The 26,297-nt window shown below is 41.5% G+C and overlaps 1 protein-coding gene across 1 annotated transcript in view; it reads left to right on the top strand.

Annotated features, from left to right (window-relative positions):
* Window positions 1-26,297, top strand: part of Kiz (kizuna centrosomal protein) — a 110,105-nt gene that overhangs the window by 28,374 nt on the left and 55,434 nt on the right. The window contains exons 5-6 of the mRNA XM_059261571.1: window positions 6,947-7,592; window positions 8,563-8,869. Of these exons, the coding sequence (XP_059117554.1) occupies window positions 6,947-7,592; window positions 8,563-8,869 (953 nt within the window). The remainder of the gene's footprint in view (window positions 1-6,946; window positions 7,593-8,562; window positions 8,870-26,297) is intronic.

Here is a 26,297-nt window from a genome sequence, read left to right on the forward strand (position 1 = left end):
GTATCCTCTGTGTGCTGGGTTAGTAACCTGCCTAGTAACTCCCTCAATTGGTCTTGAAAGTGAAAAACCAAAGGCCTCTGAGACTTAGATTTGTCATCAATAATTTGCCTCAGATCACATGTTAGGTTTCCAGTTGAAGGCCTTGGCAGAGTCAGGTAAGGCATGCCATAGAAGTAGCTTGTTCCTTGGGACTATCTATTTGAACAATTATTTGGAAGTAGAAAAGTATTTGTTGAACTAGAGGAATAGTAACAGGTGATTTTTCCTTACCAGTCATACCGTCTCTGGAGTGAAAACTGAACTGAAATTCAAATAGGTCATAGAGGAAGGCTTCTTTCTTTCCTCTAGAGAGCTTGTCTGTTCCACTGTGTCTTCATATTCTTCAACACCCTCAATAGGCACAATCATACTTGCCCTAATCTGAAATTAGGCATAGAACTTAGTTTTTGGTAAGATTTCTTTTATTCACCATCCCCTAAAACGTTTTATCTAAAGTGGCTGCACTTTCTTATATTCCACACAGTGAGTCTACTGCTTTCACATCCTTAGCCACACTTGTTATTTCTTGATGATGATGATGACGACTACTACTATTCTTCTTGTTCTTCCTCTTCCTCTTCTTCCTCCTCTTTTTCCTCTTCTTCTTTTCTTCTTCTTTTGGTTTTTTGAGACAGAGTTCCTTTGTGTTGCCCTGGCTGTCTTGGAACTCACTCTGTAGACCATGCTGGCTTCGAACTTACAGAGATCCACCTGCCTTTGCCTCCTGAGTGCTGGGATTAAAGGTGTGCACCAGCATCCCCCTTCTTACTGTAGCAGTTACTGTGATCTGAATCTTTGTGTCCTTCTCCCAGTGCATATGCTGAGAACCTAATCCCCAAGATGATGGTATTGGAGAAGTGGTTAAGTCAGGAGTGCAGAGCCCTCATTAATGATATTAGTGCTCTCTTGGAAAGGTCCCTCAGGAGTTGAGCCTTTCACTATGTGAAGACGTGGTGAAAAGACACAGTCCATGAAAAAAGGAAACTGTTGCCGGACTCAAAATCTGCTGCTTGACCTTGCTCTTTCCACCCTCCAGGACTAGGGGTGGATATCTGATACTGTGAACTCCCCGTCTTCATGTGTTGCTTGGTTCAGTTTGCTCTGTTCCACTGAGACGTCCTCCCCTACGAGCATGGTAGTGATCTGTAGTTTCCTTGTGATGTCTTTGCCTCATTTTAGTGTGAAGAATCAGTCTCAGAGGATGAATATTTCTTCCTTGTCTACTTTTAGAAGAGCTTGGAAATGATTGGCATAGACCCTTCTTTAAAGTGCTAGAATCAAGTGTTCCTGAATTTCTCTTTGTGGAAAGTTGTGATCACTAAGTAAATTGCTTGACTTGCAAATCTGTTCAGATTTTCTACTTCTTTGTGAGTCAGTTATTGTAGTACCTTCCTAAGAATTTATCCAATTCACCGGTGTATTTCTGTTTATTAGTGTAAACTTAGTCTTGGATTGCACTTCTAATTTTTTAACGAGCTATTAATAACACATTACTTACCCACTTATATTTCTGATTTTAATGAACTGAGCCATTGCTCTTTTTTTTTTTCTTGATGAGTCTATTTTAAAGGTTTTTCAAAAATTTGTTGATTTTTTTTTTGAGACAGGTTTTTTTTGTGTGTGTAGTTTTGGTGCCTGTCCTGTCCTGGATCTCGCTCTGTAGACCAGGCTGGCCTCGAACTCACAGAGATCTGCCTGGCTCTGCCTCCCGAGTGCTGGGATTAAAGGTGTATGCCACCACTGCCCAGCAGTTTGTTGATCTTTCAAAGAATCATCCTTTAATCTGTTGCTTCCCCTTCTGTGCCTCTGTTCTCCAATGTTATCTTTGCTGTAATCTTTATTATTTCTTGCCTCTGTCAGCTTTGGATTTAGTTTTCCTTTTAAAACTAATGAATAGTTTATCCTACTTTACTTTGTTCAGCTCTATTATGTAAGTTCATGTTTTTCATCTAATTCGGGAAGTTTTTCAGAATTTTTATTGTTGGAAAGCATTGTGTGGCGCTGTGCTGCTTGGCTACCTTCAGCATGGTGGGTTTTCCTAGCCTGGCTAGGCCAAGTCTTTTGCTGAATCTGCAAGAAGACTCAGTTTCAGAGGGAGATGGCATGGGTTTGCCAACATGGAACAAAGAAGAAAAATCAAGAAAAAACTTCCTCCTGCAGAGATGGCTGAGTCATAACACTTGGCTATGCTGACATGAGGACATGAGCTCAGATCTCCAGCATCTAATGTAAAAAAGCCAGCAAGTGATACACGTGTGTCATCCTAACCCTAGTGAAGCAGAGACACCGCAGACCCCCGGGGGTTGCCGACCAGACAGCCCCAGGTTCAGACAGACCTTGTCTCAAAAAATAAGAAAATACTGAGGAAGACATCTGACATTGACCTCTGGCCTCCATGCATACATACGTACATATGCACAAGCATGTGTATATATACACATTACCCCTCTCCATTTCTGGAGCAATCTTTGAGGCCACCTGCCTCCAGCACTTTTTAAAAGCTAGATCCATGCCTATTTCTCCTGGTTTGGCACTATTGCAGGATTCAGACTGTCCAGAAGTGAAAGGATTTGGAAGTAGCTGTAGCTGTGCCTTGGTGGAGTTTGAGAATGAGGATGTTGCCAAGATGGTTGTGGAAATAATGAACACCACCATTTGATGAAAGACTTGAGCGGTGTTGTGTTATGCCAACAGAAAAAGTACATGTAGAGGTTTTTGAAGAGTAGAATGTTCCATTTCCTTAGCCATCATATCCAGCGGTGAAACAGGATAATCAGAATTGGAAATGTGACATAGATAGAAGAGTGATTTAAAAGGAAACAAAAGTTACTCCGGAAGAGATTAGCTGAAGAAAGAATTCATTATAGTTTTCCCCATCTGCTTTACCTTATATGAAAAAGGAGGTTTCAGGCTTATGGAAGAAGAAAGAGAAAAGAGCTTTATGGGGCACTCCTAACACTCCGGAGAAGCCTGGGGCTAGCCAGAGCCCCACTCCAGTTTGTATACCATTTTTGGAAAGATGGAAATCAGAAGTGGTTGAAATGAATGATGATAAAGATAATGGGATTGTTTTTGAACAGCCTGTGTCCATTGTAAAAGAAAGCATCCAAGAGGCTCCAACACCTATCTACTCAGGGAAACAAAGACCATAGAAAAAGCAGCCAGTGATTCCAAGTGCATGTGTATAGCATGTATTCTGAAAACAAACAAACAAAAAACTATGATGACCCCATCATGAGGGCAGACGATTTTTTTAATTAACAGTAAAAGGCAAGCATTGACAAGACTGTTTGGAGGAAAACATACTGTTTGTTCCTGTGAGTAAGGAGAGTAGTGACTGATTTTGACTGTTGTACTCTTCCTGAAGTCTAGAGGGATGTTCCAGTGCAGTGGTGGAGCTTGCTCTGTCCTTATCCTGGTACCTTCTAGTTTTCAGATTTTATAGTTCTCCGTAGAGCTTACTCTGGGTGCATAAAAGGATTCACCATTTAACTGTAACTTTCATCACCAGCGAACAAAGGTCCCCAGAACCCTTTGATCATCTGTGCAGTGATTGTGCACGCTTAGCTCCAAAGGCTATTTGAGATTTCCACATCTGGAGGCTGAAGCTCTAAGTTGTATAGGAGTGAGAAGACAGCTTCCGTGGTAGTACAAGTTTGCTTTTGTAGTCAAGTGCTGATACAGATTCAGAAATGGTCTGTTTTCGGTGAAAACATTACTTTGGTTTTTGGTGGGCTAGCCTGATTTTTGGTAACTACCATTTTGCAATCAGTATGGAATTGTATTCCAGACTCAAACCAGACTGAAAAATAAACCTTTTTTTTTTTTTTGACAGGATTTGTATACAAGTCAGGCTTAAGGGATATAGAGAATAACACCTTTTCACTTATTTTTATGTTTCTGGTACCCTTGAAATGTGCTTATTACAAAGTTATAAAGATCCCTCCCCATAGCCTTTTTCTGTCCTCTCCTTTCATCTGGGACTTTAATGCATTTGATATGGTAAATGGTATTCTGAGGCTCACGATTTTCTTCATTCTTTTTTCTCTCAGATTGCACAATCCCAATGTACCTCTCTCAGCATTGCTAATTCATTCTTCTGTCTGTTTAGATCTGCTGCTAAGCCCTTCTTCATTGCTAAGCCCTTCTTCATTCCAATAATTGTACTTTTCAGCTGAAGAATTCCCACTTGGTCCTTTTTAATAATTTATATCTCTTGCGCTGTGGTTTAAACCTAGATTTTACTTATAGTTGGCAAGTGAGCTACACCTCTAGTCCTATAATTTGTTCATTTTGAGACAGGATCTCACTATGTAGGCCTTGCTGGCCCAGAATTCTCCATGTAGACCAGGCTGTCCTCGAACTCACAGGGATCTGCCTGTTTCTGCCAGAGTACTGGTATTAAAGGCATGCCTCATCACATCAAGCTAGCCCTATACTTTTTGTTAATTCTTTTGAGATAGTATCTCATGCATCTCAGGCTGACTTTGAATTCTCTATAGATCAAGACTGGCCTTGAACTCCTTATTCTCCTGCCTCTACCTCCCAACTTCTGGGATTACAGGTATGTCTGGCTTCAGTCCTATAATTTATATGTCTTTATAATATTCTCTATTTGGACATTATTCTCATATTTAAAATCTCTTTCTCTCTCTCTCCCTCCTTCCCTCCCTCCCCTGCCCTTTCCACTTTTGAGATTGGTCTCAATAGACATACCCACTGGCTTCAAAGTCATTCACCTGGGTGCCTGAAGAGTCAGCCTCTGAAGATTGGAATACTCTAGTTCTTTTTTTTAACTGTTTAAACATATTTAGCTAATTATAGCTAATTTAATGCCTTTATCTAGTCAGCTTAATACCTGGACTTCCTTAGAGATAGTTTTTACTGATTGTATATGCTCACTGTCTATATGAGACAATGTTTATTATTTCTTTTCATTTCATTTGTAAGTAATTAAATATGGCAACTCTGAAAGCTCTACTCTCCCAGAAATTGTCATTAATTTCTGTTTGTTTAGCCATTTTGTGACTTAGTTATGTGGAATGCGTATTTTTTATTTCTCACGTGTGGCCACCGAGGTTTCTATTAAATTTGGTTAGTAACCACTATCTTTCTTTAATGCCTGGGACTGGGATTCTCACCGCCTGTGCTCAGGGGTTCTAAGTACATGGAGCTCCACCTTGGCCTTCACTTCTTGCTTCGAGCCTCAAAGTGAGCTTGAGGTGAGAGCTCAGGTGTTTACTTCCTAGAAGTGTTTCTTGAGCATTCCTCCAGCCCAGAGCATGCAGGTGGTCATCTAGATTCCCAGGAGTATTCTAGAACCTTCCGGAGTCCCCCACCCCCACAGGCAGCTCTTTGACCACTCTTTAAAATGTGTATAGCCTTTTGTTTATTCTAAGTGCTGTCTACTGTCTTAGGCAGCTTCCACATTAAACAACTGCTTCTGATTATTTTCAGCAAATTCAGCTTGGGAACAAGGCTATTTGTCAGTTCAAAGCTAGTTCAAGTCAAAATAGTCTTTTGTTTGGAGTCCCCCAAGGAGATACCAGATAGTCCAATGATGACTGTTGTCTGGAAATGGGGCCCTTGGAAGAATATCCCCCACCCCATTCCTCTTCCAGTGGCTGCTTGGCTGGTTGTCACTGTGACTACAGGTTGTCAACTTGGCCAGCACCTGGCAACCCAGAAGCTTACTGTTCTTTTCAAGATCTAACTGGCTCTCCTAAGTGAATGCTCTCCAGATTCCTAGAAAGCTGATTAAGTCCCAGAGATCTGAAGAGCTTTTCAGGGTTGTCACCTCTGTTGAGGGACAGAGACCATGTAGTGCTCTTTATCCCATCACCTTTCTCTGGCATCCTTGATTTGCTGACTTCAGAGTTTGGGGGGTGGGTTGTGGTTTTTGTTTCATTATTCGAGGATTAGAAGAGACAATGTTTGAAAAGAAATATAGCCTGGATTCTGTTGTCTCTGACATTTCTTGTCATGTAATTTGGACGTTGGTATTTCCATCTGTAGAGGAAGGGTGTAGATACATTTTGTATCTCCCCATCTACAATGTAAGCCTCTGGGAAGTGAGTACTCTCCTGACTGTGGGAGTGCTCTGGTCCTTTGAGAATAAAGCACTTAGCTTCTGGAAGGCTTCATGCTTCTTACTTGTAGTTCTGCTTGGCACCATGCACCCCTGTTCAAGCCAGGTCTTTGCTCAGCTTTGCCTCTCTCTTCTCTCCTTTTCCCTTCAAAGACCAGGCTCAGATTTCCTATAAGCATGCTAGTAAATTTAAATTACTTAAAAGTTCCTTAAAGATGTTGAGGAAATTTTGATGTTAATTGATTACAAAGTATGACTATTCTGTGCTTCAATGCCATTGTGAAGGTCACCACTGGAAGTTTTTATTTTAGACATAGCACTAGAAATAGAGTTGAACCCTTGCATTGTCTGTCCTATGTATCCCCTGGTTTGCTTTTTCTCTTTATTCTTTGGTCGTGTCCCTTTAGAGTAGTGCTAAATGAGCTCTGTGTTGAGGGAGTTTAGAACTCACCTAATGTCAATGGGAATGTCAGAGAATGTCAATGGGGTAAAAGATTCATAACCTAAAATTTACTGATTTCATTTTGTCTTAGCCATGCACTTCAGCTGGATTAAATGCATGCATTTCATTTTTCAGAAATAAATTCTATAGTTCTTTGGCAATAATTGCTTTGTCCAGTGACATTGTTATTACAATAATAATCTGGGCTGTAGTAGAGTTTGCTAATTCATTAAGTGGAAAGACATGTTTTATGGGTGATAGGTGTTGATTTCCATGTTCAGGCTTCCTTTACCTCCTTCCCTTTCTACTTAATTGTTCATATGCAACGTACTTAATTGTTCATATGCATCGTGTTTAACTCACACCTCTGTTTGCAGGATGCAGTGCAGGCAGGAATTAACTCAGGGACAGCCATGTCAAGAGGATTGTATCAACCAGCAACAATCTTTATGGGCCGCCAGATGTCAGCCATCTCAAGCATTGACGATTTCAGTACAGAGCAGAAATCTAACCAGCCCACAAAGAACTGCTCAATTCCTGACCCACATTCACACCAACAGACAGCCCAGAGCAGCTGTGTGACAGACAGCTGTGTAGTACAAACTAATAGTGACACACAGTGCTTAAATAAGTCTGACAAAATAGATGGAAAGACATCTCTTCAGATTGGTGAGCAAACGCCAGTCACAAGCCATGTATTGTCTGAGGAAGAACAAACTCATTGCTTGGAGATAGGGAGCAGCACACGTGACAGCAAGAGTAATTTATCTGAAGGCAGAAAGTCTGCTGAACTCCATTCCTCGTTACAGGAAAGATTAAGTCCAGAGAACAGAACCACTGATTTAAAGTGTGACAGTTCCAGCAGATCAGAGGGATCAGACGGAGAAATACTGACACAAGAACATATTGAAGTCGGGGAAGAAAGAGCTAGGCCGCCGGTCCCCATGCTATCAGTTTCAGAACACCGTGCATCTGCAAATAAGTGGGCTGGAGAGAGGCATTCTGCTTGGGAAGGTTTCTCAGGTGAGATCAGAGACCGCGTTTGTTTGCTGGTTTCTCTTAGTGCCTAGCGTTTCTAGTCATGGTCTATAATTTTATCTCTTTGCCTAAAAACAAAGAAATGACTTTGTCAGTGAATTCCATTCTAATAATTTTTTAAACATGTTCAAGGAAATGTTTCAGAAGATGAATTCACTGATTTTTAAAGTCAAATGTTTAAAGTATTTTTAGGGTTGAGGGTGATCAGCTCAATTGTAGATGTGCACTTATCGTATAGGAGGCCCTGGTTTGTTTGATCTGCAGCACCACTAAGTTTATATTTTTTTAAAGAAATAAATTCTTGAAAGATTTCAGTACTATAATTGGGGATTGTTTCTACATTTTAAATGCATTTGTATGTGTGCATATGAGCATGTTTATTTTGGGGGGGTATGTGTGTGCATACGGAGGGAAACTAGAGGACAAGTCTGGATGTCAACTTTAGAAAGGCTATACCTACTTCCTTTGAGACGGGGCTTCTCATCGGCCTGGATTTCACCAATATGTGTAGACCGACCAGCCAGGGAACCACAGGAATGCCCTGTCTCTGCCTCCCCAGCACTGGGACTATAAGCACCCCACTCCAGCCTGCGTCTGTATGTCATGCAGGGCATTGAACTCCGGTCGTCGTGCTGCTGAGGCAAGCATTTCATTGACTGAGCTCTCTCCCAGACCTGTGCTTCTACACGTTTGCTGCTTTTGTTTTTGTCTCTGTTTCGTTCTTGAAACAGTCTCACTGTGTAGCCCTGGTAGGCCTGGAATCCTCTGTGTGGACCAAGTTGACCTTGAACTCATAGAGATCCTCCTGCCTCTGCTGAGATTACAGGAATGCATCACCACACCACAGAACAACACCAGGAATTTTCTATACATTTTTTAAGGGATGACGTTCTGTTCTCTGTTACTTAGATTCTCCAAACTTTGCAACCACAATGCATTCATTTTCTTCTCGCAGATTCTCTTGCTCATGAGGACCCAAAGTCACAAAAGGCCTTTCTGAAAATGCAGGAGGAGAAGGAGGAGGAGGAAAGTTCATGCAGCAGCAGTGACCTCACAGTTTCTGTAAGTGAAGATGATCTCATTTTGGAGAATCTGGAGTCACTGCCAAATCCAGGAGCCAAGATGGAGGGTGAAGATGGAAGGCAGGCCTCACGATCAGTCTACACCGAGCAGCGAAGAGATCTGCTCTTCACTGATTACGGCTTGCACACCCAAAGCTTTCCTGATTCAGAAAGGGAGTCCTCCCCAGACTCACTGAGACAGTAAGCAGTTCTTTTTCACAATCGTTCTGTTTTCAGTTGTTCATGGTTTTGAGAGTCTGTTCCACTTGGACAGTGTCATTGAGCACCCAGTAGTGGTTGTGTAAGCTGCCTAGTCTTGTAAGTAGGCTTTTAGGTAAACTCTCACTTGCTCTCTTCCCTTCTTCTTTCCTTTCCTTCTTGTAAATTTTAAGATAGCTTTTGAAAGTCGGAGTGTCATTGAACTATGGTGATTGGCAGTTTATAATTATACCCAGGCAATCCCTGGTAAATGTATAAGTTATTCAACCCAACCCTTATCCTCATTTTCTTCAGCCCCCTACCATTATTCTTTTAAAAAATGATTTTGACATTTTGGTCCTACAGAAGAGAGAAGTAGCCAAACTTACTAGAAATTCAAATCTGGGAACTCAGGACTTCGTATCTTATAAGTACACACTTAATCCTTGCATTGCTTTCCATATGGTGTCTTTTTTTCTCATGCCATTAAATGAGCTAATACTTCCCCTTGCTTCTCTAAGCCAGAGTTCCTTTTCTGGGTGTAAATTTGAGAACACTGGAATCCTTGGTGTTAAATAGAGCATTCGTGAGGTACATTTTGAGCACTTAGCAACGTCCACCTCATAAAAGCTAAGGTGTGTGTTTTTGCAATTGATTGGAAATTTGGGGCGAACTAGAAGTTTTTCTGTGTCCCCTGAGTAGAAAACTTACTAGATATTGAAAACAAATTCTCTGAGTAAACAAACCAATCAAATCATACTAGTAATATTAAATCTCTTTTAGGAGGAGAAGAAGCCTAAGTAAATAGCTTAAGGTGGGCTTTACCTTTATAAGTGAGTAGACTAAGACCAGGAGCACAGTAGTGTCACACAGACCTTGGGGACAGTGTGCACATGTGCGCGTGTATGTACATGGAGCTTGCCCCCCTAACTTCGGATCTTCCAAAACTTTCAGTTGCACCAACATGCTGACTGCCTTTCATTCCAGCAGTGTAGGGCAGCTAATGCAGAGTGGGTGGTCTGCACATGTGCACAGGTGCAGAGTGCATGCCCTGTGCACAGAAACGGCTGATTGCTCATTGGAAATTGGATGCCTGGGAGTGGGGAGCCTGGAGGATTCTCTCTTATCATGCCTCACTCATCAAAGAGCTGCAGGTGTCCATCATATAGAAGTACATCAGAAACTTGGACTAGAGGTGGAATGGGTCTATTTGTGTTTGTAGATGTGCTGGCTAGTTTTGTCAACTTGACACAAGCTAAAGTCATCAGAAGAAAGAGCCTCAGTTGAGGAAATGCCTCCATGAGATCAGCCAAAAGGCATTTTCTCATTTAGTGACCAATGGGGAGAGCCCATCTCATGTTGAGTGGTGCTATCCCTGGGCTACTGGTCCTGGGTTCTATAAGAAGGTGGGCTGAGCAAGCCATAAGGAGCAAGCCAGTGAGCAGCACCTCTCCATGGCCTCTGATGAGCTCCTGCCTCTGGGACCCTGCCCTGTTTGAGTTCCTGTCCTGACTTCTTCAGTGATGAACAGCAAGGCTAAAGTATAAGCCAAATAAACCCTTTCCTCCCCAACTTGCTTTTTGTTTGGTCACAGCAATAGAAACATTAACTAAGGCAGTAGGCTTATTTTTATGGCAATATGCTGAACAAGGTGCTACCTTTGTAAGCTAAGGACCAGTGTATTTACCTAAGACTTGGTGGTTTTCTGAGGTAAAATTTACATGAACGACTTTTTCCTATAACTCTAAATCTAAGTGCCTTTGAATTTTCAAATATGGTTTTCAATTATTCAATGGAAAATATGGGCATTTAGAATATTTTCAATATTCATACTGATAACCTCCTCCCCTCAAAATGAAAAGTCAGTCAACAATGGTTATTGTAGATGGAAGTTTTCCTGTGTGCCGCAGCTATTCAGTCCCAAATAAATACACAGAGGCTTGTATTAATTACAAACTATTTGGTCTATGGCTCAGGCTTCTTGCTAGCTAGCTCTGACATCTTAAATTAACCCATTTCTATTAATCTGTGTTTTGACACCTGGCTGTGGTGTTACAGGTCTGCTGGCATCTTTTTCCTTGGGCAGCTGGATGGCATCTGCCCTGACTTCACCCTTCTTCTCCCTGTCTCTCTGCTTGGATTTCCTGCCTGGTTGTAATCTGTCTTGTCATAGGCTAGAACAGCTTCTTTATTAACCAATGGTAGCAACACATTTTCACAGCGCACAGAAAGACCATCCCACAGCAGGTTACTTGCTGTCTGTGTTGTTAAATTTGAGCCTATTGATTTTCTGTGGTGAAAACACTCTCTAGAAATTAGGTTGAAGGGGTTTTCTTTTTATTGCTCATTTATTTAGTGTGCACCTGGCAAGGGCTTGCATATGTTGTGGTGTAAATATGGATGTCAAAGGACAACTTGTCAGAGTCAGTTCTTTCCTTCTGTCATGTGGGCCCTGGGGATGAACTCAGGTCATCAGGTTTGACTGCAAGCACCTTTACCCACTGAGCGTGGTGTGCTGATTTTTATGTTTTTAATAAAAAATAGCTTTATTAAGATATAGTTCACATGCTATTCAAGTCTTCTGTTTAGAGTATCCAATTCAATGAATTTGACTATATTACACTATTAATTTTAACTCCTATAATAAATATATAACATGAAATTTGCCATTATAAAATACATAATTCAATGATACTAATTACATTCATGCTATACATAAAATTCATACTCTAAATAATTCTTGCAAGTGGAGTCATACATGCCCCTTTTATGTCTAGCTAATTTCAGTTAAGCATATGGCTTTGAGGTTTATCCATGTTATATCATGTATCAAAATCTCATTTATTTTTGTGGTTGAATAGTATTTCTGTATATGGATATACCACAAATTATTTGTACATTTACCTGTTAATGGTACTTGGGTTGGTCATCGAGAATCTGGAGAGATGGCTCTGTAGTTAAGAACACATAATGCTCTTGCAAAGGACCTGAGTTCAGTTTCTAGCCCCTACTTTAGGCAGCTCACAACTACCTGTAACTCCAGCTCCAGGGCATCCAGCACCCTCTTCTGGTCTCCAAAGACACAAACTGATACATAGGCATACATATACATGTAAGTAGAAAAATAAAATAAAATCTTGCTGGGTATGGTGGTGTCCACCTTTAAATACAGCACTCTGGAGACAGAGGCAGGTGGATCTCTAAGTTAGAGGCCATTCCATTCTACATAGTGAGTTCCAGGCCAGTAGGAGCTACATAGTGAAACCCTGTTTCACAAATAAATAATAAATAAATACAATCTCTTTCTCTCTTTTGAAGCCAAGTGTTTGTGTAAGTTTCCAGACCCACTCCCATAAATGCTTTCAGATATTGAAAACCAGTTCATACAATTTCTCCATCATGAGTATAATGAACTCATATAAGAAAACATGCCAAGGGCTGGACAAATAGCTTAGCACAAGCCTGACAATCGAAGTTCAATCCTTGAAACTCACATAAAGATGGAAGGAGAGAATCAACTCCACAAAGTTGTCCTCTTACCTCTACGTGCACTCTGTGTGCTTGTGTGTGTAAACACACAGAGTAAATACATTTTTAAAAAAATGTGTACTAAAATGAAACAGTAAAGAAATGTTACTGAAAAGGGTGATTTTGAATCAATCTCCTTATTTTAAAGAATAAATAAATTGAAATACAAGTTGGCATATAGCCTCATGGTTTGAAGCACTACCTTTGCTATTTTCCATGTGACAGGTGGTGGTCCATTGTCATTTGGGGGGCCACAGGAGTGACTTGGCCTCATGTCTCTTGTCATTTGGAAGGTCAGTATGGCCTGTCACTAGTGGTGATGGGGCCTCAAGACAGTGTGAAGACAAGCCCTGTTTCCCTAGTGCTTGCTTTGGCTTTGTTCTGTGGTATTGGGCTAGAGTCCTGGCCTCCTCATACTAGACAAGTGCTCTGCCCCAGAGGTGCACCCAGCCCTCCCTGCACAAGGGCTGTGCAGGTGTCTCCTTGCATCATGTTTGCTGACATTCCATTGGATAAAGAGAGTCACAGGACCCAGTCCATCTCTTAGGCTCTCAAAGTTGCATTGCAAAGGGATGTACACATGAGATGGGAAGTATATGGTCATCTTTTGCAGTCTACTCTAGTATTTCAGGAGAAATTCAGATGAAGAAAAAAATCCAACATGGGTCCAAAGAATAAGGACCCATTCTTTGGAGGCTTTTGTTGGAGGCTCAGTGAAGCTTCTTGAAGTCTGGATAGCCTATAAGTTAGGAGGGAAAGGACACATTAGGTCTGGAGGAAGCAGGTATTCAGATACAAAGGACACAGAGTATGGGATGAGTCCTATCCCTTACTCATTGAGGAAGGATTCTGGGAGTTAAGGGTTCCATTGTCTACTAGGACAAGTGGAGAAGGACCTTGAACAATTAATTTGGAGTTCATTTTCTGTGTCATGTGGGACTTTTGAAGATTATTTTAAGAGAAGGGCAGTGTGAGGAGTGCTCTACTTTACAAGGATTAATGTAACAGCATTGACTTCTGCAGGATTAATTCTCCACGCGGTAGGCAGAATTCCGAAATGTATCCAAGATTTCTGCCCCCCTGTTGCACATCTGATTTCATTCCTCTGACTATTCTATTTTATATGGCAGATAAAGGGTTCTGCAGATATCATGAAGGTCCTGAGTCAATTGACTTTGGGCTAATCAAGACTATCCAGGTGGGCCTGACCTAATCAGATGAAGCTTTAAAAGAGATTGGGCCCTTACTGAGGTCAGAGGGATTGTGAGCAGATGAGATAGACTCAGAGAAGCAAAATGTCATCTTGTGGCAAAGAATAGTTTTTATACTTTCCAGGGCCTGAACATTTCATTTCTCCAGAAGCAAGAAAAGGAATTCATGGAATTGGACCTTAGGTGAGATTGCAGGCCCAGCAGATGCCTTAATTCCAGGCTGGTGAGACTTGAGTAAAGGGCCCCATTCACCCATATCAAGATCCTGATCCATAGACACTGAGATAATACATTTGTGTTAGGTGCCAGAGTTGTGATTTGCTGCGCAGCAGTGGAAGGTGGATAGAAGATGGCAGTGAAGTTTGCATCTCTGCAAGGATCTGTGAGTAGACGCATCTGTCCGTAATGACAGTGAGAAGGTTGAGTCCGTATGTTTAGCTTTCAGTGTGAGAACACATGGTGACAATGTACACAGGCAAGTGGAGCCCAGTAGCTAAGGTAACCTGGGCTTTCCCTCACCTTTCACCCCATCATCTGATCTAAGTGAGTAGAACATGGTAGATGGATAGAGACCAGAAAGGTAGTTGTGCACATCTATGTCAACTAGCAGTTTTTCCTCGTGTTGTGTTTTCCTGATTCTTCTCTAGGTGATGCAGCATGTATTAGGGTTTTTGTCTTTTGTTCTACTTACAAATGCACATGTCCACATCACAGTAATGTGCAGAATGGGATAGAATAGTTTCACTCTCTAGACTCTCCTGTGCTCCCTCTACACAGCCCTTTACTCCCCCTTGAACCTGAATCATTGGCAAGCACTATCCATTCTTAAATGTTTATTTATTTATCTTACTTTTTAAGACTATAATTATTTTATTCCCTTCTTCTTCCTTTCCTATATCTCCCATGTGCCCCTTCCCTTGCTCTCTTTCAAATTCATGACCTCTTTTTTGTTACATTTGTATATACATACATACACATATATATTCCTAAATGCACCCTGCTTAGTCTGTATGATGTTACTTGTATGTGTATTTTCTGGGATGACCATTTGGTGTTAGATAACCAATGGTGTGCTCTTCCTGGGGAAGACTATTTTTTCCCACTCTCAGTATTCCTTAGTTGCCTGTAGTTTTTTGTCGAGGGTTGAGACTTCATGGGCTTTCCTCTCAACTTGGGCTTGTCTGTTATTGTTCTTGTTCAGGTCATATTTCAGCATCCATGTTGGTGAGACTTTGGATGTAGCTTCTGACATTCCAAAGAGACACCATCTCACAGCAAACTCCCTGTTCCCGTGGCTCTACAGTCTTCCTGCCTCTCTTCTGCAGTGCTCCCTGAGCCTTAGGTGTGGGAGTTGGGTCGGAGACCAGACTCCTCATCTCCGCATTCTGATCAGTGTGGTTTCAGCACTGTTCTTTTTACTGTCACTGTAGCTTTGGCTTTTCGGTATCCCAGAGGTGAAAGCATGTGGCCGGCGTGCCGCCTTTCAGACTGGCTTTCTTTTGGAACAGCATTCGTCTTTAGTTCTTCTTGTCATTCTGTGCCTTGCTGCCTTATTTTCTTTCTAACAATGAATTATGTTCTAATATCTGGATATATCACAATTTATATATCCATTTACTTATTACTGGACATTTTGGTAGCTTCCAGGTTTTATCAGTTATAAAGAAAACTACTGTAAAAGTCCATGTACAGTTTTTTTTCTAGATCTACACTCTTTCAACTTAATTGGTTAATCAATAGAGCAATTACTGGGCCACATCACAAACTCTGTTTAGCTTTAAAAGAAACTCCCAGATTACTGTACCATTTCACATTATTACCAACAGTGAATGAGAATTCCTGTTGCTCCAATTTCTATCAGCATCTACATTTGGTTTTCTTTATTTTGTTTATTCTCTTTTTAATTTTAGTCATTAAATAAGTGTGTAGTATCTCATTGCTTAATTTGCAGTTTATTATTGTGAAATGATACTGAGATTCTTTTCATATATTTATTTCATATCTATGTATCATTGAAGAATCTATATAGATTGCTTGTCTATTTAAACTGTTTTTTATTTAAAAAACATCTTATGTGTATGGGTGTTTTGCCTACATGTATGCCTCTGTATTACATGCATATCAGTGTGAACAGAGGCTAGAAGAGAGCATTGGAGTCCCTGGAACTGGAATTTCAGTCATCTGTCGGTGCTGAGAATTGAACCCAGGTCCTCTGGAAGAGTAGCAACTGCCCTTAACCACTGCACCATCTCTCCAGCCATCTCTTGTCCATTTTTAATTCTGATTGTGTATTTTTCTTATTGTTGAATTTTAATTAAAATGTCTCTGTTTTGAGTACTGGCTTTACATTTTAAGTTCTAGTTCTTTATGGAAAGGGTTATTATGTCTTCTTTTGGCCTATGACTTATTTTTATTTGTTGTTGTATTTTATTTTGTTTTTTGTTTTTTTACAGAGAAAAGATTACAGAGACTTAGTGGAACTCATGAAGCCATTTGGAAGGTTAACATTGATTCAGCTTATTCAATTGCTGTAGGCCTATGTAAATGATCTATTTCTCTTTGTATATGATAGATCCTGTCCTTCAAGTAATCTGTCCATTTCATCGAATTATCATATTCGTAGACATATACTTGTTCATTCTGTTCTTTTATTCACCATTTGATATTTGTAACATCAGTAATGAAGAGCTGTCATTGCTGAATTTTGTGTCTTCTCATCCTCTGCTAGCCTGTAGTGGACTAAATAAGTACTTATCTGTCCACCCGCCCACAGCAATTCCTGTGTTGAAACTCTGACTACCAATGTGACTATATATGGAATAAGGCCTGTGAGAAGGTACCAAAGGTTACCTAAGGTCATAAAAGAGGCACCTTAATCTCAGAGGGCTGGTGCCTTTATAAAGAACACCAGAGCTCTTCTCTACACTTGAGGACACAGATAGAAGGTGGCCACCTGCAGGCCTTATCAGGAAGTGAATTGGTCACCCTAATCTTGGACTTCCCATCCCCCCAAACTGAGAAATACACTTGAGTTATTTTAGCTACCAAGTCTATAGTATTTCACACATGGTCTAAAATCATACTTCTTAATCATAATTATTATTTTACAATTTTAAATTTGTCAGGGTATATGATGTTTTTGGTATATGCTCAGTGTGAGTTTGAAAAGAATGGATTGTGGTGGTGTCAGATGTAGTGGTCCACACGTTCCAGTTCTGTCTAACTGATGCTGCTGTCTGGTTTGCACCCTTCATGATTGACTGCTCCTGAGTCAGTCAGCTACTGATAGAGGTGGGTTTAGGTCTCAAACTGTGATAGTGGATTTATCTCTAAGAGTCTACCAGTTTTAACCTGTGCATTCTGATTTCATTAAGAATGTACACATTCCTAGGTGCAGACATTTTGAGCATTTCTTGGCATTCTCTGACTTTCCCATTTTTTGGTTTGGGATATGCTTGTTATTTTGGAATTCTCAGCCATTGTTGCTTTAACTGTTTTCTTTATTCCTTTGCTTGTTTGGTCTCCTGGTCTCCCCACAGTATGCAGTTGTATCCTCTGTGGTGTTTTCACAGTACTTGGATATCCAGTTACTTTTTCCCCTTCTTTCTCTTTACATGTCAATTTTGGATTTATTTTGACATAATCTTCAAGTTCACTGAATCTCATGCTTTTCTTCCCTATCTTCTCTATTTTGCCCATGTTGATTACAAACTCCTGTGCTTAAGGAAGAAAAAAAATACCTTTATCTTGACATCTCACCTGGTCACTGATTGTTTTCTTTCTTTCTAATTATTTCTGTAATGCTAGAAATCAAACCTGGACATTTTGCATTCTAGGTAAACTGCCATTGAACTACATCCTCAGCCCCTTTGGTTATTTTCTCTTTAAAATTTTATTCTCTGTCTGTCTCTGTCTCTGTCTCTGTCTCTGTCTCTCTCTCTCTGTCTCTCTCTCTCTCTCTCTCTCTCTCTCTCTCGTGTGTGTGTGTGTGTGTGTGTGTGTGTGTGTGTGTATGTGCACACACACACACATGCATGTAGGTGTGTACCAGTGCCACTGCATACCTGTGCAGATCAAAGGACAACTTTCAGGAGTCAGTTCTCTCTTCTACCATGGGATCCAAGGATTGAGCTCAGGCCATCTTGCTGCCCCTTCTTCTTTATATTTTCTCCTTTCTACAAGAAACTTCACAGACATTTTTAAAAGCAGAGTTGGAGATTATCACAAAGATTTAACATAGATTTAACATAGATTTAAGTGCTCAGGGATAGGATAAGATACACTCAGGTGCACCACAGACCTTCTATATTGAGTTTGACTCTTAGCTTTTTTTCTTTTGAATTATGTTGATGAGATGGACATGGTAGCCCTTCCTTGTCAGCACTTGGGATGCTGAAGCAGGAGAACTGAGCCAGCCTAGGACAAAAAGGAAGTAGAGGGTTACCTAGACTACAGAGTGAGGCCATGTCCCAATAAATAACAAACAATAACAAAAACACAACTGTGTTGAGGAGAAGATAGATCATTTAAAATTTATACTTTCTATGCCAGTGTATTAAAATTAAATTATTCTCTCCTTTAGTTACACTATCATAATTGAAAATCCCATTAATTTAAGTTCCCACTTTGATCTAACCAAAATTTCCATCCGTTGCTAAGCCCAAAGCTCTGTACTGTGAGCTATGGGGTTTTGTGACAGTTTAAGCTAGCTGCAGATTCTTCAGTGTTCCTTTGAGTCTGGGACGGCTTATGTCTGCTTCAGGCTAATAGAGCATGATGGAATAGCTACTACATGGCTTATATCAACCATGTTATAATAGGCAGCAGCTAAATTATAACAGGACGTGCACCTTTCTACCATATTTGCCAGAGCACTCAGTCTTGGAGCCATGAGCCATCCTATTAGAAAGAAATCTGACTTCTGAGGCTGCTGTGCTAAAGGAATGATGTGTGGATGCTCTGTATCACCAGCTGAGCCTTCCCCTTCCAGCTGTCCCACCAAAGTGCCCGACACTTAGGGGAAGCCCTCTCGGACTTGATTAACAGGTCTTCTTTCTTCAATATCACCAAATGACGTCTCCTGATAATGTGATGCAGAAGTTCATTCAGCCAAGCTCTGCCTGGCTTCTAACTTATAAAATCATGAGATACAATAAGTTGTAGTTTAAAGCTACTAAGTTTTGGGTGTAGCTAGTTATGGACTTGTAAGTAACTGAGAAGGTAGTATATTAATTGAACAGTAAGCTTTGGGCCCCTGATGTATACTAGGATTGTTCCTGTGCCTATGGTATCATTGATCATGCATGTGTACAGGTGAGAAGGAAAGAAATATAAACTGATGAACATTCTGCATGAAAAGTATTATGAAAATAATAAGGATGTTGAGTAGCTAGAGAAGACATGGTCACTTTTAACAGAATATAGTAAGAGAAAGTCCTTCTGTTAAGGTGAAATTTGAGTAGAGACCTGAAGTATACAGGAGAGTCACATTACTTGTGCTCATATATTCTCTGTCCATTTAATCTGCTCTGTGCTTGGTCATTTTATTTTTACCCTATTGTATTTGTTTCCTTCTTCATTCATAGTCCTTCCTCCAAGCGTATCTGAGAAGGGAAGGAATATATCTCAAGGAAGAACACACCAAGTAAAGGGAACCACACAGTGCAGAGGTGGTGAAATAGAAGTGTATTTGGGGTTTACAAGAAGAGTAGAGGCCTGTAGCTGGTCCAGAAAGGTGAGAGCAGAAGGAAGCAGAGCAGGAGACAGCCCCATCTGAAGGGTCTTAATGGGCCACAGGCAGAATTTTGGATTGTACTTCAGTGAAAATGAAGGATCATGTGGCTGCTTATTAGACAGTCACCTGAAGAAAAGGGTGCAGGCAGGGAGCCCCGTGGTCCAGGAAGAGATGCTGATATCTTGGACTAGGGTGGCAGCAGTAGAATTCTGTCTCTGCCTCTCCAGCACTGGGATTGCAAGTGCATGTCATCACACCTGGCGTTTTTACATGGTGCTGGGATAACCCAAGTCCCCAGGCTTGTATAGCAAGCAGTTTACTCAATGAGCCACTGCCCCATCTTCCTCGTCCTGTTGCTTGATTTTTGTATGTTGATCAATCCTTGAATAAATTCCATTTAGTACTGGTATATGTTCTTTTTAATATATTATTGACATTGTGTTACTGACAGTGGGAGGTTTTTTGTTTGTTTGGTTTGGTTTTGGGATGTGTTTTTGTTTTGTTTTGTTTTGTTTTGGCATTTTGAGACAGGATCTCTCTGTATAGTCTTGGCTAGACTGGAACTCATTATGTAGACCTTGAACTGGCCTTGAACTCATTGAGGTCCACCTGTCTCTGCCTCTGTTTCCTGAGTGCTGGGATTAAAGGTGTGCACCACACCTCACTACTGACAGTTCTGCATTAGGAATATCAGTTTGTATTTTTCCTTTTTGTTATATCTTTGTTGGGTGTTGGCATCAAGATAATGTATATATATGGGCAAAAAAAATTCATACACATAAAACAAATATTTTTAAAAATTAAAAAAAAATTGTCTCTGGAACCTAAAACTTAAATACATAGACCGCAGATATGAGGTGTTTGCCCATGAAGGCAAAAGCACCTTTGGTTCTATGTTGGTATCACATATCACAGCTTTCATTGTGACCTTAGAAATCATCATGTAATGGAGATGCTTTTAATGACCATTTAAAACAGACACACACACACACACCCCAAAACCAAATATTCTTCATGCTGTCTAAACTATGACATAGTTTATAGTCAAGTGTTTAGCATGCATACTATAAAAGTAAAACTGATGAAAAACAGTAAATTATTATATATTTTTATCTTTTGATATCTTTTGAAAATTTGTTTCCTCTATGGGTCCATTACGGCTCTTTCTGTTATATGTAGTGGAGAATCTCTTTTGAGCTGGTTTAAGTGAGGTAGGGGGAGGGGCACGTGGACAAAGCTAAGAACATCAGTGAGGCCAACAGTCCAGTGTTCAGACTACCTTTGCTCAAGGCCCAGCTGGTACCAGTGGGCTCAGCTTCCTGTCTGTCTCTTGGCTCCCTTCTTCTTGGATTTGGTCAGCTATCGGGCACTGTTACCTGAGGTCTTTGTCCTGACATGCTAAATCAGAATCTTTCCTTGACTGTGACGGTATCACATGCCCATTTCCTTCTTAACCACACTAGCAAGAGAAGGGTCTCATCAGTTTCTGCCTGGACCCCATGAGTCACATGGGCTGGAGGGGGAGTGGTAGCTCATCAGAACCTGAGGTCTGTTCCTAGTAGCTGGATGGCAAGTTGTAGCACTTTGTCCCTTGTAGTTGGAATTTTTCCTGTGTCCTACCTGGTCCTCAGCCACTCAGACCCAAGTAAACACACAGAGGCTTATATCAATTACAAATTGTATGGCCATGGCCTGTGGTTCAAGCTTCTTGCTAACTACCTCTTATTTCTTAAATTAACCCATTTCTGTTAATCTATAAGTTGCCACGTGGCTGTGGCTTACTGGTCTGCTGGCATGTTGTTCCTTTAGTGGCAGCTGGAATCTCTCTAGTTAGAATGTCCTGCCTAACCTTATTCTGCTCACCATTGGCCAAACAGCTTTATTTATCAACCAATCAGAGCAACACATATTCACAGCATACAAAAGGACATCACCCATCAGTCCCCCTTCATCATTGACTTCACTTCTCCTTTTCATTGCCATCCTCCTTCAGTTCCACGTGGTCCGCCTTCCCTTTTATTCTCTTTTTAATTTATCACTTTTAAAGAAGAGTCTTTGCAGCTATTGGTGACAGACTTCTGTAAAAAAAACAAAAAACAAAAAACCAAACATTCATTTTAAGAAAGAATTTGATGTCTCCTAGTAATGTCAGGAACTATACCCATAAAGCTTCACCAACATGACTACCCAAATGTGAATTGAACAAGGATGGCATGCCAAAGTGGATGGGAAACGCCCACTAGGCCTTAACACTACACAAAGAACAACAGGCAACTAAGGAATGCTGAGAGCTCCAGGGAAGAGCACACAGTTGGTTATATAGTATCAAATGATCGGCCCTGAAAACGTACATACAAGTAACATACCGACTAAGCAGGGTGTATTTAGGAATATATATGTGCATGTGCACACACACATGCAATAACAATGAAAAATGAGTCCATGAATTTGAAAGAGAGTAAGGTGGGGTATATGGGAGGGTTTGGAGGGAAGAAAGGGAAAAGAATATTCAAACTTGATAACTGGAATGGGAGTGCTGTCCCTCAGTGAGAGGCGAGTGTATGCAGATAGGCCAAGTAGGCAGGGAACACAGAGGAAAGAGTGAGGCCTCTTGTGTCTTCACTTTTATACTGAATCTTACTGTTGGGAATCCTGGTAGGGGTAGAGCATTGCTCTGACCCGCAGGGGAGATATGATGAACAGTTCTGAAGCCCTGTCCTTCTTGGCTTTCAAAGGCTGTCTAGATTTTTCTTTTTCTTCTGCCAATGTAAATCAGTCAGTCTGGCTGTCATTTTAATAGTCTGTATGATTGAACGTGGTAAGAAGAATGCTAGATTTGAACTTGGTTCCTTTTTTTTGTAGTGAGTCTCAAAGTCCTAAATTTTTAAAGGAAATGAATCTTTGTAATTTGGGAGATTTTTGTCAAAATCACCTTGCTGGAATTGGAATCATTGGTCAGTAGTTCTTGGCATGACTTCCTGAGGAGTTGTGAACAAATATCTATAAACCCTAGTTAAGGCACCAACATAGACCAAAGAAATTATTCCATCTACATCTAGCTTCATGAACTGTGGGGGGCTCACATTTCCCCAGAGTACTCTTGAATAGAAGCAGCAGGAAATATTAGAAGTATAGAGGGGAGAGAAACAGATAGAAAATACAGGATAGACTCAGGAGGGCCTGGATCCTAATCTATCATCCCTGACTGTCTCTGCCCTAGGGTTTTTAAAGGAATGCCAAGGGGTGGAGCAAAAGACCTCCCCCCAGCACAGCCAAGTGCGGACATCTCAGACACCTGGTACTCAGGCCCATGGTCTAATCATCCTCTTTATGCAGTCCTGCTGGGTGAAGCCACTAGGAAACCTAAATGGGCTCCAACAATGAACAGTGAGTTTATTGGGCTTAGTTACAGGAATATGAGTGACCCCCTGTGTCACTGAAAAAAAAATAGGTGAAAATGTCCCATAGGCTTCATAAAGTAAAGTGCCCTCTTCAGTAAACCTGTGTCCTATATACTCTAGCATCTCCTACAGGCCTGTTGCATGTGGGGCAGGAAGGAGGGGGTGATTGTAGTCTCAGGTGAATGTCTAATGGCTTCCTTGGTCTTCTGGAAGGGAATGTTAATAGACCCAATTTTGTGAGGGTCTCTTGTGAGTAAGCACTGCCACTGTGATTGCAGGGTGGTAACAGCATTGTGATGTCCTGGGGATCATGAGGACAGTGCTGCACAACAGTACTAGAAGAGTACTTGCCTAGCCTGTGAAGAGCTGCTCACTTCAGTCATCTGAAAAAATATTTTTACTAAAATTTTGGTACCTGCTCTAGTTGTTTACTAGAAGATAACAAAATAAATGGAAAAATGAAAAAGGATAGTATCATGGAAATAGATGATTTTGTTGGCATTGGTGGATTTTCTTTTTTAAGAAATCATGGGCATATTGCCAGTGGTTTGATTTTCATATTATATGTACATTCATTGCCTGTTAGCAAATGTTTTCCTAATTTGTGTATTCGGTGGTATTTTGCAAAATTTCTGTGAATTCGAGTGTTCTACATCTCAGTGATTGAAAGCCACTGCTTCAATCGAATCTCCTTCCAGAGTTGGGTCTGGAACCTTGACAGTCTTACTGGTTGGTGTGTTGGGCATCTGCTGGTCAGGGGAGCTTCAGAACCATCATCCCGTCTTCAGCGGAGAGCACACTTAAAATTGGTGTCTGCCGTTTTGGAAAATGAAAACATTTGGGCTGTGTTTACGTTCCCTGAGTTCTGACACTGACAGGAGAAGTGTGTTCGCCTGGTTCCTGGACTCTACCTAGGAGAGCCAGTAGCTTTTGTTGTTTTCTTACAACATTCGGCCTTCTGATTTTTACAATTCACCCATTTGTTTATTCATAACGATGTGGGGTTTTCCCACTTGTTCCTTATCTTATGGTTTTGTTGATGGCTCCTTTCAGCAGCTTAAGATAATGAGTATCTGAATCATAGATTGATTCCACTCCTTCAGTTTAATATAGTGCTGACTCTTTGAAGGGTCCAGCTGGAACCCAGTCTCTACAGCAGTCCTGCTTCGCTCCACACTCACCAGCAGGAGGCAAGCGTTAATGGCCAGGCATGTATTACTTTGGAAGGTGCTTTCCCTAGCTGCTCTCACTTCCCTGTCATCTTAAAGGTGGACCTAGAACAGAGTCAGAGCATCGGGAGGGACTTGTCCCACTTTTCTTTTTCTGTTTTTATTTATGTATTTATTTATTTATTCTGTGTGTTTTACATCATGTATCTTGATCCCATTCATTTATCCCTTTGCATCCACCCTCCGCCCCTGCACCCCCCTCAAATAAAACAAAACTTAAGAGAAGAAAGGAAAAAAAGAAAAGAAAAAAAAGGGGGGAAACTTAACAATCTCTCTGTGAAAGCTGCAGTGTGACACAGTGAGTCACGCCGTGAACCCCTTTGTCCATGTATCTTTACTTGCAAGTGTTCATGGCAAAGAGTTATGGTTCGAGGCCTGTGGAGCGTTTACCCAACCACCCCCACAGTTCCCCAGAGTTTTCTTGAGTGCGAGCAGCAGGAAATATTAGATAGAAGGATTTATTGCGGAGAATATCGCGGAGATAAACAGATAGAAAATAAAGGATAGCTTCGAGAGGGCCTGGAACCTATTCCAACAGGCCCCGACTGTTTCTGCCCCAGGGTTTTTATAGAGACGCCAAGGGGTGAAGCAAAAGACCTCCTCCCCCAGCACAGCCAAGTGCAGACCATCTCAGACACCTGCACTCAGGCCCGTGGTCTAATCATCCTCTATGCGAACCTGCTGGGTAAAGCCACGAGGAACCTGAGAACGGGCTCCCACAGAGGCCTCTGGTTTCTACTACACTATCGATGCTGGGCCCTCACTAGGGCTCTTCTGGATATCCTGTTGTTGCCTTGTGTTGTGGAGATCCTGAAGCTTTGGGTCTGCAGGTCAGGTCCCTTCACATGCTCCAGCAGATCATACATGGGGCGGATGATGGGGCAGGCCAAGTCATATCCTTAGGTCTGGGCCCAGGCACCTGTAGGGTTGGTCCGCCAGATGTGAAATGGAGACAACTCTCCAATGCTTACAGCTTTGGGGCTGGCTCACCTGAACAGGTTAGTTCTATAGTGCTGTTCTGTCGAGGTGCAAGACCTGCTCTCCTGAGTGTTGCAGCTGGTGGAGGTCAGGGACAGCTCTCCTGTCTTATGACCACAGGGCCAGCTCTCCCACCTGTCCCAGATGTTGATGGGCATGGGGGAGGAAGGCAGCTGTCCTCCACCTATGTCACCACAAGACAGATGAGAAATGAGGCAGCTCTCCCATGCTCACAATTTCAGGACTGGCTCACCCATACCTATGCTAACAGGGTTGGCTCTACTGTGTTCTTCTGGCAAGGTGCAGGGCCTGCTCTTGAGAGTGTTGCAGCTGGTGGGGGTCAAGAAGCGCTCTCCTGCTCTTAAGACCACAGGGCCAGCTCTTCCACCTGCCCCAGGCATTGCTGGGCTGGGGGCACGGAGCTCTTCCCCACCCCTGCCACCACCAGACAGACGGGTAATGGTTGCTCCACTTTTCTTATCACTACCCCCCCCCCCCCCCAGTAGAAGAGGAGACTCTTTGCTGGACCTCATTCTCATCCTTGGAGTTAGTTGGCCTACACAGAGACACATTTATCCTGGAAAAGTGACATATTTCCAGGACTTGAGCATTTTGTCTTTGTTTCATCATTTTGTTTTGTTTGAGATAGTCTCACTGTCTAACCCAGGCAGGCATTAAACTCACTGTCCTCCTGCCTCAGCCTCTGAAATGCCAGGATTGTGGGCATGTATCATTATGCCCATCTTATTTTCGAGTTGTGCATGTTGCCTGAGACCTCAGCAAGCTTACCTGCAATTCTCCTTTCCCAGTCAGAGGGTATAACCTTCATGTCTGCTCTGAGCCCTGTCTCCTTCCTTATACATCCATATATATACATGCACACATGTATACATACATACACATGTACACACACCTCCTTCCTTTACATATGTACTTATACATCGCCTTCCATATACATATGTACACAGGTATGTATGTGTTTGTAGACACGGACACAGAACTGTAACAACACAACAGTCTGTTGCTTTCCTTTTTGCTGCTTTTAGGCCCCAGAAAAGATGATTCTACCTTGACCATATCAGTTTTTCCCCACAAGTACCTTCTAGAGCAGCAGTTCTCAACTCGTGGATCCTGACCCCTTTGGGGATTGAATGACCCTTTCACAGGGGTCACCTAAGACCATCAGAAAACACAATATATACAATTCATAACAGTAGCAAAATTACAATTATGAAGTAGCAGTAAAAATAATATATTTTATGGTTGGGGGTCACCACAACTTGAGGAATTGTATTAAAGGGTTGCAACATTAGGAAGGTTGAGAATCACTCACTGATATAGTGCTTACTT

The sequence above is a fragment of the Peromyscus eremicus genome, chromosome 4, assembly GCF_949786415.1.
Source record: "Peromyscus eremicus chromosome 4, PerEre_H2_v1, whole genome shotgun sequence".
In the NCBI taxonomy this organism is placed as follows: Eukaryota; Metazoa; Chordata; class Mammalia; order Rodentia; family Cricetidae; genus Peromyscus; species Peromyscus eremicus.